Here is an 11,589-nt window from a genome sequence, read left to right as displayed (position 1 = left end):
TTCCTTTTCTTTTATCCAACAGCTAAATTAACATAAGCCCATAGGCACAGGGCTTTAGGAAACAGAAAGTCAGTTTGTAAATTATTATAATGTGAAATGAAAATGTACACTGTGAAGCCTAGGCAGCTCTATACTTCAGACATTACTCTACCCTAAGGTAGAGCATAATGCCTTTTGCCAAGAACACAGCTGGATCAGCCCCCTGATTTTCACAGAGGCACACAATAAATATTTGTGGATTGATTTGGTGGGCAAAAATATTTGGCACTTGGATACTTTTCTATTTTCCAGCTTATTCGCTTTATTTTTTATTCTTTTTAACGTTTAGAAAAGGTGCAGGTGGCCAGTGTTCAATACACCTGCAGGGAATGTTGGTGATAGCAGCTGTCATCTGTATTTCCCAAATGGGCTTTGAAGAAACACTGACTTTGGGGTATCTGGAAAAAAAAAAAGATTCTGTGTTTAAATAAGTTGGGGAAACGTTACTTAGCTTCCTACTTTGGTCCTCCAAGATTCTCTAGATCAAGGTACATTAGCTTATTAAAGATACTGAGAAGAGCTGGGGTCAAAACAAACACAAAAACCACTTTAACTTCATTAAAACAATTTTTTTCCAAGTTGATTTGATTATGGAACAGTCCCTCCCCCATATTTTTTGTGATATCCATTAAAGTTCCACAAAATTCATGTTCTTTGGAAAACACCTTGGGAACTACTAATTGAACCCAATTTCTGAATTTTACTGCTGAAAAAACAGAGGTCCTGGGAGGGGCTGAAGTTCTTACAGGTGGTTAGGGGGGAAGCTAGACTAGAACCCCACTTCCTGACTGCCTGGTCCAAGCTGATCAACCACACCTAACGAAAAAGGCATTTCCTAAGGTGTGGCCTAGGATGCCAGGCATCATGGGTAGTTCTTGAGGTGATGCTTAAAAAGGATGTGAACATGTTACTCCATGATGGGTTCTTTTGGGGTAAGTTGCTAAAAGATAGAGATTATTTTAGATGCTTTTAAAAATGGGTAATCATATCCTACTCTTTTGTTATCTCATAGATCTTGAGGTGCTTATCCATTGCAACCTGGGTATGCCATAGGTGCTTAATAAATATATTAAATGAATGAGTTAAATGAAAGAATCTAGCAGGAGTCAGAGGAGGTTGGTGGCAGGAAGGAAGGAGAAAAGGGTCAGGAACTGGAAGAGAGTGAGAAAAGGCAAAATGTGGAGAAAGAGAGGGATGAATGAAAAATAGGAGCCAGCAGTTACTCATCAGTGGAGGATAGTTAAGCCCTGGCAGAGAAAGGAAAGGAGACAGCTGCAGGTGACAGGAAAAAAACCACCAAAACACAAAAAAAACCAAAAAACACCACACTGGGTGACCAGGAAGCTTTGCTTTTAAAAAGTAAAAGTGGGAGCCAGTCGGTGGTGCAGTGGTTAAGTTTGCACGTTCTGCTTCGGTGGCCCAGGGTTTCCCAGTTGGGATCCTGGGTGCAGACATGGCACTGCTTGGCAACCCATGCTGTGGCAGGCGTCCCACATATAAAGTAGAGGAAGATGGGCACAGATGTTAGCTCAGAGCCAGTCTTCCTCAGCAAAAAGAGGAGGATTGGCGGCAGATGTTAGCTCAGGGCTAATCTTCCTCAAAAAAAACAAAAAAAGTAAAAGTGACTCATGAGGCTAATTCAGATGCTGGCCATGCCAGGAGGTCCCAGCCCAGGAAATGGAGATGAGCATCAACTGCTGAGGACCTTTGTGAACTCAGAACAAAGTGTGTTTATTGCACAGGTACAATAAATGTGCAAGGTGCCTTCTTAAGTACTACAACAATAACAGATGAATAAGACACAGGCCTTACCCTCAACAAGGTGACAGTCTAATGGGGAGAAGTGCTAGGACAGGAACTCAGATAACATAACGCCAGGTAGAATGTGATCAGTGCCCCCAGAGGTACAACAAGCCTGTAGTGTGAGGAATCAGGAGACACGAAGATCATATCAAGTCATGAGGGTCAAGAAGGCCTATGCGGGAGAGCATCAGGCAGATATGGGAGATAAGAGGAGAGGCATTTCAAATTGATTTGATAAAGAACTGTCAGGAGGGTGGGGAAGCATACAGAGCTGTGAGTGGTCCAAGTGGGTTCCAGTGAAGGGTGTGTGTGGACTGGGCAGGGTGTGGAGAGACATGTCCAGAAAGTCTTGAAGTCACACTGTGGGGCCTCGAATGCCTGGCTGAGGTACTGATGCAACAGGCAGGCAATGGGAAGCTAGCAAAGGTTTTTCTGTGCCGAGGTTGAGAACTCCAGCCTTGGAATTGGGAACACGGGAGTCTGAACCCCAGTGGCCTGAGTAGTCATGATTAGCAAAGGGACTTTAAAGAGTTTTTGAGTCTGTTTTCTCATCTGTGAGGTGGGAATGATTTCTATCTTAAAGGGTTGAGAGCAGTCGCGGAGATCAAGTTCTTAGCACGCGGTTTGCACAGAGTTGGAGCCAAGGAGTGCGCAAGAGCCAACAGGAGAAGGAACTGGAGAGAACGAGGGTATTCCCCTGAGGTGTGTCCGGAAACGGAGGCAGGACCCTCGGGAAGCCCAAAGCCTTTGCTTTAGCCAAGTTTGCTGACTGCCCAGTGAGGGGAATGGGTGAACCGGTCACGGCAGCCTCACCCTAGTCCCCACCCCAAGGCACTGCCCTTCGCCCACGCTTCCCTCCCGCCTCACCTCCCTCCCTCCCGCCTCACCTCCCAACCTCCCGCTACTCCAGCTTCCCGCCCCGCTCCCACTCCCGCCAGTCCCTGGAGCCACAGCGCATGCGCCCTCCTGCGCCCAGCTTTCCACGTTTCACTTCTCTCCCTTTTCCACCGCAGCTCCCGCTCCACCGCCGCGATTGGCCAGCCGCCCTCCTCGCCTCGGCCAATGAACGCCGCCCTCTCACCCCCGTGTTACTGGGTAGAACAAAACAAAAACAAACAGAGCGAGAGGGGCCAGAGACGCTCGGACGCGGCGGTGGAGGCTGAGGTGCGGGGTCGGGGCCGGCGGACCGGGGACCCGGGCGAGTAGCGGCCGCGGAGGCTCGAGGGGTCAGTACCGGCGGGGCGGCTCGCGCGCTCCGGAGGCCTGCGCCTTCCCCCAGCCCGCGTCTCTGCTCCGAGGCAGCCGCACGTTGGGAGGGGGAGGGGGCGTGGAGGCCGCGGCCCGGTCCAGTCGGGGCCGGCGGGCGGGGGTCTGGCCGCCGCCTCAGAGTCCCGCAGGCCCGGCCGCGTCCGCTCTAACGCCCCAGGCTGCGGAGGGCCGGCCCCGGTTCCCTCCTTCTGGGCCCGGACCCGGAGCGCGGCGGCGCGGGCCCGCCCCCTCTAGGACCCCCGCCTCACTTAGAGGGGCGCTCTCCGGCGAGGGCCTCCTCCTCAGGCCCGCGAAGGCCGGTGTTCATTTTTATCGGGGCGGGGGGCGTGGGGAGGCATCTTTCGGGCCCGACTGGAATCCCGGGAGGAAACTCTGCGCCCTCCCCGCCCCTCGGCCCCCCCGGAGGCCCTCCGCAGAGGCGGCCCCGGCCCGGCGTTCCCAGCCCCGGGCCCTGCGGCCGCCCCGGCCCAGCATCCCCCGGCCGGGGCTGGGGGTCGCGGGGCGGCAGGCCCGGCCGCCGCGGGAGGGGCGGAGGGCGCCGCAGGGGGACACGTGCCCGTCGCCCTGGCCCTGCGCGCACTTCGCGGCGCCTCTCCCCGGGCAGAGGGTAGCTCTTTCAGTTTAAATGCAGTCTCCCGGAGACAACAAAGCCAGGAAGGGAGCCCCCTTTCTGTAAAACGCGTGCTGTGTCTGCTGCATTTGTCAATTTGGTACCGCAAGGTACCCGGGGAGGGTTTTTTTTCTGCCAGAGCTTTAAAACTGTCTGCAGACGTCAGTATCGCCCGTCTGCCCAGGCCCCTGTGAGAACTGGCTACGGAGCCAGGAACTGTAGAATGTTCAAACCATTAAAACGATTAAAAATGCAGCTTCGTGTGGGGAAAAAAGTCACTGCCTGTTTTTACTTGTATTTTTACTGTTAAGTTTTGGAATTTTGGCATTCTTGCTAATGTAAGGCTTTTTAGGAAACTACCGTATAGTTTTTCAAAAAGGGACCACTGTAGATGTGTTCTAAATTTAACTATTGTTATTTATACCCTTAACTTTTTCCTTATAGTTTTATTCCTTAATATCTCAGCAGGCATCTTTGAATTATATTTTGATTGGTTTTTCTGTTGTAGTAATGAGAAAGGAAAAATAGTTGCTAGGAGTGCAAAAATAAATGACACTTTGATATTTTCCGTAGTGCTCACTTTTGCATCATTGTGGTTGAAAGCTTTTAGCTGATTTTAAGTTGGTAATTAGCTGTGATTGTAGCCTTGGAATGAATGCAAGTAATTTTCTAGTTATCGTATGGTCTGAACTTGACTCCAGAAAGTGTCGGAGTGGTTTATGAGGTATATTTCAGGAAGTTCATTTTTTGGGGAGGGACTAGAGTGGGAGGGTGAGGCTCTATCTTTTAGGGAATGTTTTGGCAATTGATTACTACTTCTGATTGTGTGTTTCTGTGAAACACACTGGGGAAATGAAAACAGTGTTTAATTTCAAAGAATTTTAACTTATGTATAGTTTGGTTTTCTTATTGAAAATTAATTTTATAGTTTAATATGAAGGATGCAGGGTTTAGATTTTTACTTTACATTTTAAGTTTGGGACAAAAATCTTGAGGATTGTTAACTGGAAAAAATTTCCACTACTTCGAAGAGAGTAAAAACATGAAACACATCTTTATCCTTCTCTAAACTTTTAAAACGTCTCTGTCGCTATCAAGCATGACTGAGTTCTTGATTGTGTTATCATTGTCTGAAGACACAGACAGGACTATATGTTTTGTTATGATTACTTAATAAAAACAAACTTGGTAAGTTATAGATAATAGTCATTACCTGATAATTTTCTTTGCCCAACTGAATGTCTTCTGTATAATAGCTTAAAATATTATTTTTAGTTTTTGGAAAGCAGTATTTAAAAGTTTGATATAACAATAGGAGTGTATGTTTTAATAAGCTACTCTCTGTTAACCCTAAAAAAGAATCTTCCTGTGGAATATTCAAATCTTGTATTGAATTTGTGCAAACAGTACTGGAGTTAGAAGGTTTGGATTCTCATCCTGGTTCTTCCACTGAGCAGCTATCTGTGGACAGATCACCTGTCTTCTCTGAATCTGTTGAGTTGTCTGCAAAATGGAGTACCTACCTCAGCATTGTTCTGAGAGGTGTCTGAAATAATGCGTACCAAGTTCTTTTTGAATTTTAAAGGGCTTTATGATATTGGTTATAATCATTTCATTTCCTTTATTAGCTAGGTACTGAAGAAAGTAGTCTCTCAAAGATTATACTTGCATCAAGTATGAAAAAAGATTTTTTAATGTAACTAGTTTAAAAAACGCATATACACATCATATGACATTTTCGCTTTCCTGTAACACATAATTCTTATACTGAGATGAAACAGTATTTTCAGCCACAGAGGACACTAAATATTTAGGTTGGCAAACTATTTTTGTTCATACATCTATGTGTATCTCTATATACATATTTTTAAGGTTCATTTTTTTCCCCTAAATCTGGAGTTGGTGGGAATTAGGATTTGAAAGGTAAAAAATATAGAATCATCTGTGTCTGTTTATTCTGAATAGAATTAAAGAGTGGTTGCACCATTTTCTGAACTTCTGAAGCAATGTGATAGCATCTTAGTAGCTTAAGGGTTATAGTATAATATTGAGAAGTTTATGATTTTAGCATAAGATGTGTTTATTTTTGTTTTACTAAATAATATCCTTTCCTGGAGAAAAGGGCTATAAACTTATAAGATGTTAAAATAGTATATATTGATGAATTTAAGTCAGTTTCACCTTTGAGTCCCAGGAAGCATCATATATCATTATCCTAAAATGACATCTAACAGTAGGTTATGTTAGATGAAAAAGATATATCTCTCTGTAATTAGCTTATTAGTCATTTTTATTAATTTGTGCATTTTATATCTTAGAAGAGCACGCTGCTAGTGAAATGACTGTAAGTGACTGGAAGGACTTAGATCTAACCTATATGACTTAAACAGATAAATACTTAAGTACTCTAAACTGCTATTTAAAAAATATTTCCAGAGAGATTCTGAAATCATATTTTGGTTATACCTTCTGATAATAGTTTTTATGAAAGTATATCTTGATAGTCTTTCTTTCAAATAAGATTGAATTTGTATCACTAATTTAATTATCTAAATAGAAGTTAATTGATTTCATCAAAACCTTCCAGCATTAATAATTTTTAAGCCATTTTGAAACCAAGGTGTAAAATATCAAGATGCTGATATTGTACTTCTTTCTAAAATAGGCAGGACTTTTTAAAAAAAAGAATGGATTTTTCAGATTGTAAAAATAGTGCTGTCATTATAGAAAATGCTGATTTAAAAATTTTCTCCCAATGTCTTACAATAGTAATTATAGATACCTAGGTGATGAAATGGCAGATATATCTGCCTTCAGATATGTTGTAGTATGAAAAGTAACACTATCATGTGCTATTCTTGATTAACCAAAACTGGTGTTTGTATTTTGTGGTAGTTCTCATAATTTATTGGTAGCAAAGTCTCCAGTATTTATGTATATCAGATTAATTACGAGGCTGAGTATTCCTAAAAAATTTGAGTGTGTATATACTCCTTTAACTTGAAATAAACTGTATAGCAAATATATCTTTTAATTCCAAGTTTAAGGGATGCTTTGATACATCCGGAAATACGGGCGCTTTTTTTTTTTTTTTTTGACACAGATAAGCTTGTCAAGGAGATTGAAACCAGACATTAATTAGGGTAAGCTATCCTTGAAAGTATCCTTGAAAGTGAACTGTTTAAAAAAAAAAAAAAGGAATTATTTGGTGATTTTTTTTTTTTTTTTTTTTTTTTTTTTACAGTGTGATTAAGTAAACTGAATATACCTTAATTATATCGGTTTGGAAGATGTTGAAATTTTTCTTTTTTTTTTTTAAAGAAATAGCTCCCAAAGGAAGACTTCCATTTGGTAATTTAATCAGTGCAAGCAAAATTAAGGAACAATGGATGTAGAAAACGAGCAGATACTAAATGTAAACTCCACAGGTAAGTAATCCTATGTTGAACGTTGTGTTGTGAGCAAGTTTCAGGGCATACCAGATTTTATGAAAACATCATATTAATACTGTCTTTATTTTAAAAACTCTCTTATTCATGTACAAGAAAATAGCATGAAATTACAATACATGATGCTTGTATTGTAACATATAATCATGCTATTACAAAATAGCATGAAAAATACAAGAAAATCAATAAAAACTTGATTTTTAAAATCAAGTTTGTGGTTCTTATTTTTATGGAAATTTATCATGTCTTTATTTTTTAATTTGTTTTGAGGAAGATTAGCCCTGAGCTAACTACTGCCAATCCTCCTCTTTTTGCTGAGGAAGACTGGCCCTAAGCTAACATCCATGCCCATCCATGCTGTGGTAGGTGGGACGCCTACCACAGCATGGCTTTTTGCCAAGTGGTGCCCTGTCTGTACCCGGGATCTGAACTGGTGAACCCCCCGGGCTGCAGAGAAGCAGAACGTGGGAACTTAATCTCTGCACCACCGGGCTGGCCCTCATGTCTTTGTTTTTCTGCCTATCCTTTGATATTCCATACATTCTTATTCTCCAGTATTTATAATAAACTATATGGTACAGAATGGAGAGTAGTGAACTTGCTGATTAGTGTTTTCACATGAGCTAATTAGTGATTTCTACAATAAAAACTATTATTGGTATCTTTGATATCTTTCCTAATTAATAATTTATATAAATTACCTATGGGTATTTTCCTTGATTTTCCATGGTGTTTCAAAGTCACATTATTATCATAAAATTGGTTTTGTGGAATAGATATCCAAATGCTGAGTAACTTCAGACAATTTAAAATGTATTTATAGCTTTCAGAATAATCTTTGTAGAGAGTTAAATAGGATTTTGAGATATTCTCAACAGAGAGTGTTTTTCATATTGGTATATGTTAGATAATTCTTTGCTTTATAATTTTATTAATATTGAAAGGATTTCTATTTTCTGTAATTTAAGTATGTTTATCATACTTCATTTTTAATACTATAGCTTCCTTTTTTCAGTGACTTTGATTCACTATTGTATAAAAGTTATATAGTTTTCTTTGATCAGAGCAGACACTTTGAAGTTGAAACTTCTTTGCCATTTTATATTTACAAACTTTCTGATTTAAAGTGTGCTAGAAAATTATAGTTAAAAAAACTTACTGCAATAATTAATGATTATTTTGGTGCTGCTATATACAATAGCTATATAAGTACTTGCTTTTTAGGATTATAAATGGTATAATGTTCCTGCATCAGTGAGGTGGGGATGATGATAATACAATTTAAAAATGTATTTCCCATATGGATAATTGCTTCTTTTCTGCACTGTCCGGTATGATAACCACTAGCCCTATGTGGCCATTGAGCATTTGAAATGTTACTTGTCTGAACTGAGATGTACTGTAGGTGCAAAATATCCGCCAGATTTCAAGAGACTTGGTATGAAGGAAAGAAGGTGAAATACCTCAATAACTTTTTATATTCATTAACATATTGAAATGATCAAATGGGTCTATTAGATTAAATAAAATATATGAACATTAATTTCACCTGTTTCTTCTTACTTTTTAATATGGATACAAGGAAATATAAACTTACGTATTTGGTCTTCATTATATTTTTATTAGACAGCACAGCTGTAAGTTTTATACTTTTTGTTTTCTGACTATAACAAGTCCTAGTTCTAACCCTGTTTTTGATGCCTCTGCCCACTTATGCCTTAAAAAAAAAGACTTATAGTTCTTCAATACTTGGATGTGCCCAAGACAAACCGTCTTTGCAGTAAATTTTTCCTGTAGCAAATAGTCCAAGTCAGACAGACTAGTGTACTAATTCTAGCTTCCACTTTTACCAGCTCTGTTACTTGGGGGAAGTAAGTTATTTGCTATGACCTTCAGTTTCATTATGTATAAAGCTGGGGTATAAATACTCAATATTATCTCTATAGCTTTATTGTTAGGACTAAGTGAGATATAGTGTATGTGTGTCATGCCCATAGCACATGCTATGTATGTAACAAGTGAAAATATGTTAATATTAATCCTAATTATCCCGCTCAGTGGACCAGTAATTGAAAATGCAGTTGTCTGGTACTGTGGGAGTATAAGTTGGATTGGTTACTACCGAGATGTCAGAGAATTCAGAAAGAGGGAATTGGTACATGGTAGAAAATAATTTTGAAGTCACCACATTCTGTACTCAGGTTACCACATTCTGTACTCAGGTTTTTTATCTTTTTAATTTTGGTTTTCTTAAAGTCAGATTGGTAGTGGTTATGGAACTTCAAAACTTAGTTGAGTGTGAATAGCAACTATAAAAGAACAATTGATATAGACGTGGGTTAAAAGTTATAAGGTCTGATATACAAAATATACCTAGGTGTGTCTGCCACTGCAGACACACAAAGATATATTTGAAAAGATATTAAAATATTTGAAGAAAAGAAACTCAGGTGTGGCAAAATATTTAAATTGAATATTTTACAAGGGACAATATTGAGTATTTTATTATACTTCTAAGTCCTTTATCTTTTGGATGAGTTTGGTGGTTCACCTTAATTGTAGAATAATGAAAGCAGTACATTACAACTGGATGTTTAATGTTTTCTTCCATCACCCACACTTACTTGAAACCCCATCTAATTTGTCTGATCTCTAGTCTTTCCTTCTCCTTCCTCTTGATCTTCTGCTTTTCTCTCTTTACATTTACTCTGTTGTTCATCCTGTCTCTTTAGCTGTCACCGCTCTGCTGTATTCTGGCTTTATATTTTCTACAGTTACGGTCATCTGAGATTCAAATGTGGATTTGAATCCTGGCCGTAATCCATTTTACATATGTAACTTTTCTATGAAACATCTTCCATCTCTAAATGAGGATAAACAGCTTCATTATAGAGCTTTGTGAGGATTATAGACCACATATCTAAAGTGCCTAGCACAGTTTCTAGAATGTAACAATAGTGAAGGTAATGACAAGTAGTAGTAGTAGTCATAGTAGTTTAGTATACTTATGACTCCTAGTAATCATAGTAGTTTAGTTATGATGATGCCCCAAACTCACCTTTCTAACACTGTCTTCCTCTCTTAGTCTAAAAACTTTTAAGACATTGTTTCACTCTTCTTTAATCTATTCTGTTTAAAAGGCCTTTATTTTTTCTTTGAGTGTCACTTTCTTATTTACCCCAAAGTTATTACCCTTGCCCCTTCCAGTTAGTTCGTGACTGAATTACTGCAACATTTTCTTAGCCAGTGTCCCACTTTCTCTTTTTTCTAATATATTCTGTATTGTTCTGCTAAACTCATCCCCCATCACCTACCTATGATGTCCAAGCTCTGACCATTTGAATGTGGGAGTGGTCAGCAATCATTCTGGTGATGTTAGCAAGGGCAAGATCATGGAAGGACCTTAAGTTACAAGGTAATGAGTTAACACTTTATTTTGACCCAGTGGGAATGCTTTGAAAGGGTTTTTCAGTGGGGGCATGTGTTAGAAAATCAGTCTCTATGCAGTTTGGAGAATGGTTTGAAGACCAAAGGCAAGGAGACTGCTTTGCTTTCTGAGACTTAGGAAGTAATTTGACTCTACTTAATGTTTTTGTTTGTTTTTTGATTACCACAATGTTTGTTCCTAACTTTTATACTTCTTGTCAAGAATTATAAAGATTTTGACACATCTATGCTTTTTATAGGTAGATTTAAACAATTTTTAGTTTCAGTATATTATCTTACAACATGTTAAAGCCCATGCACGTAGACTTGACACATCCTAATTACAATTGGGAATATTTAAAACCATTTCAGGGATTCAACTCTGACTTGAGTTAGCCATAATAAACAACTCTGGCCCAGGGGTAACTAATTCAGTAACTTTCTGACTTACAAAGTTTTTGGAGCAAAGTTGACTGTTTCCATGTCATATGATCTCCAGGGACATTTGAGTTGATAGTAGGCAGGATACTCGGCTAGATGCTGAGGATACAAAGAAGTACAGAATAGGCATGGTTCCTCTTTTGAGGCTTATGACTTATTTGGAAAAATAAGACTGCTATATAAAAATAAAGTGTTTTATGTGATGTCGTAAATGAATGTTGTGTGAACATTAGTGTTCTTGTGGTTAGAACTGTTAGGAAAGTTTTCAGGGAGGAAGTAAGACTTGAGCTGTATCTTAAAGGATTTTGATAACTGAAAAGAGTAGTGAGCATGACATTCTAAACGGGACCATTGGGAACTCCAAATACGTTACTGTCTTTCAGGGGATAAGGTGCAAATCTTATATAGGCTGGAAGATTTTCAGAGGAAGGTAAGTAATAGGAGTCAAGTTTGGAGAGATGCATTAGGACTTTGAGATGATGACTTTGAAAGCAAGCTTTATTTTTGAAAGCAGTGAAGCATCAGCAGTTCACTTTAGTAATCATATGTGAT

The 11,589-nt window shown here is 39.6% G+C and overlaps 1 protein-coding gene and 1 long non-coding RNA gene across 13 annotated transcripts in view; one reads left to right on the top strand and one right to left on the bottom strand.

The window, feature by feature from the left end:
* Positions 1-276: 276 nt before the first annotated feature.
* LOC102147904 (uncharacterized) overlaps positions 277-11,589 on the bottom strand; it is an 11,971-nt gene continuing 658 nt past the window's right edge. Inside the window, exons 2-3 of the long non-coding RNA XR_288842.4 lie at positions 11,048-11,136; positions 277-437 (exon numbers count right to left, since the gene is read on the bottom strand). This is a non-coding gene — a long non-coding RNA (uncharacterized lncRNA). The remainder of the gene's footprint in view (positions 438-11,047; positions 11,137-11,589) is intronic.
* The window catches only part of PDCD4 (programmed cell death 4), a 27,865-nt gene continuing 17,197 nt past the window's right edge, over positions 922-11,589 (top strand). Inside the window, exons 1-5 of one of the 12 annotated variants that reach the window (XM_070220772.1) lie at positions 922-971; positions 2,426-2,544; positions 2,856-3,068; positions 6,825-6,864; positions 7,043-7,149. In XM_070220772.1, coding sequence (XP_070076873.1) covers positions 7,107-7,149 — 43 coding nt within the window. In that variant the 5' untranslated portion in view covers positions 922-971; positions 2,426-2,544; positions 2,856-3,068; positions 6,825-6,864; positions 7,043-7,106. Of the gene's footprint in view, positions 972-2,425; positions 2,545-2,699; positions 3,069-3,669; positions 4,910-6,824; positions 6,865-7,042; positions 7,150-10,498; positions 10,586-11,589 lie in introns of those variants that run through there. The other 11 variants (XM_070220752.1, XM_070220766.1, XM_070220804.1 and 8 more) reach the window with 11 other exon arrangements.

Source organism: Equus caballus, chromosome 1 (assembly GCF_041296265.1).
Source record: "Equus caballus isolate H_3958 breed thoroughbred chromosome 1, TB-T2T, whole genome shotgun sequence".
NCBI lineage: Eukaryota > Metazoa > Chordata > Mammalia > Perissodactyla > Equidae > Equus > Equus caballus.
The sequence above is the reverse complement of the archived record's forward strand: the minus strand, read 5'-3'. Positions and strand labels throughout refer to the sequence as shown.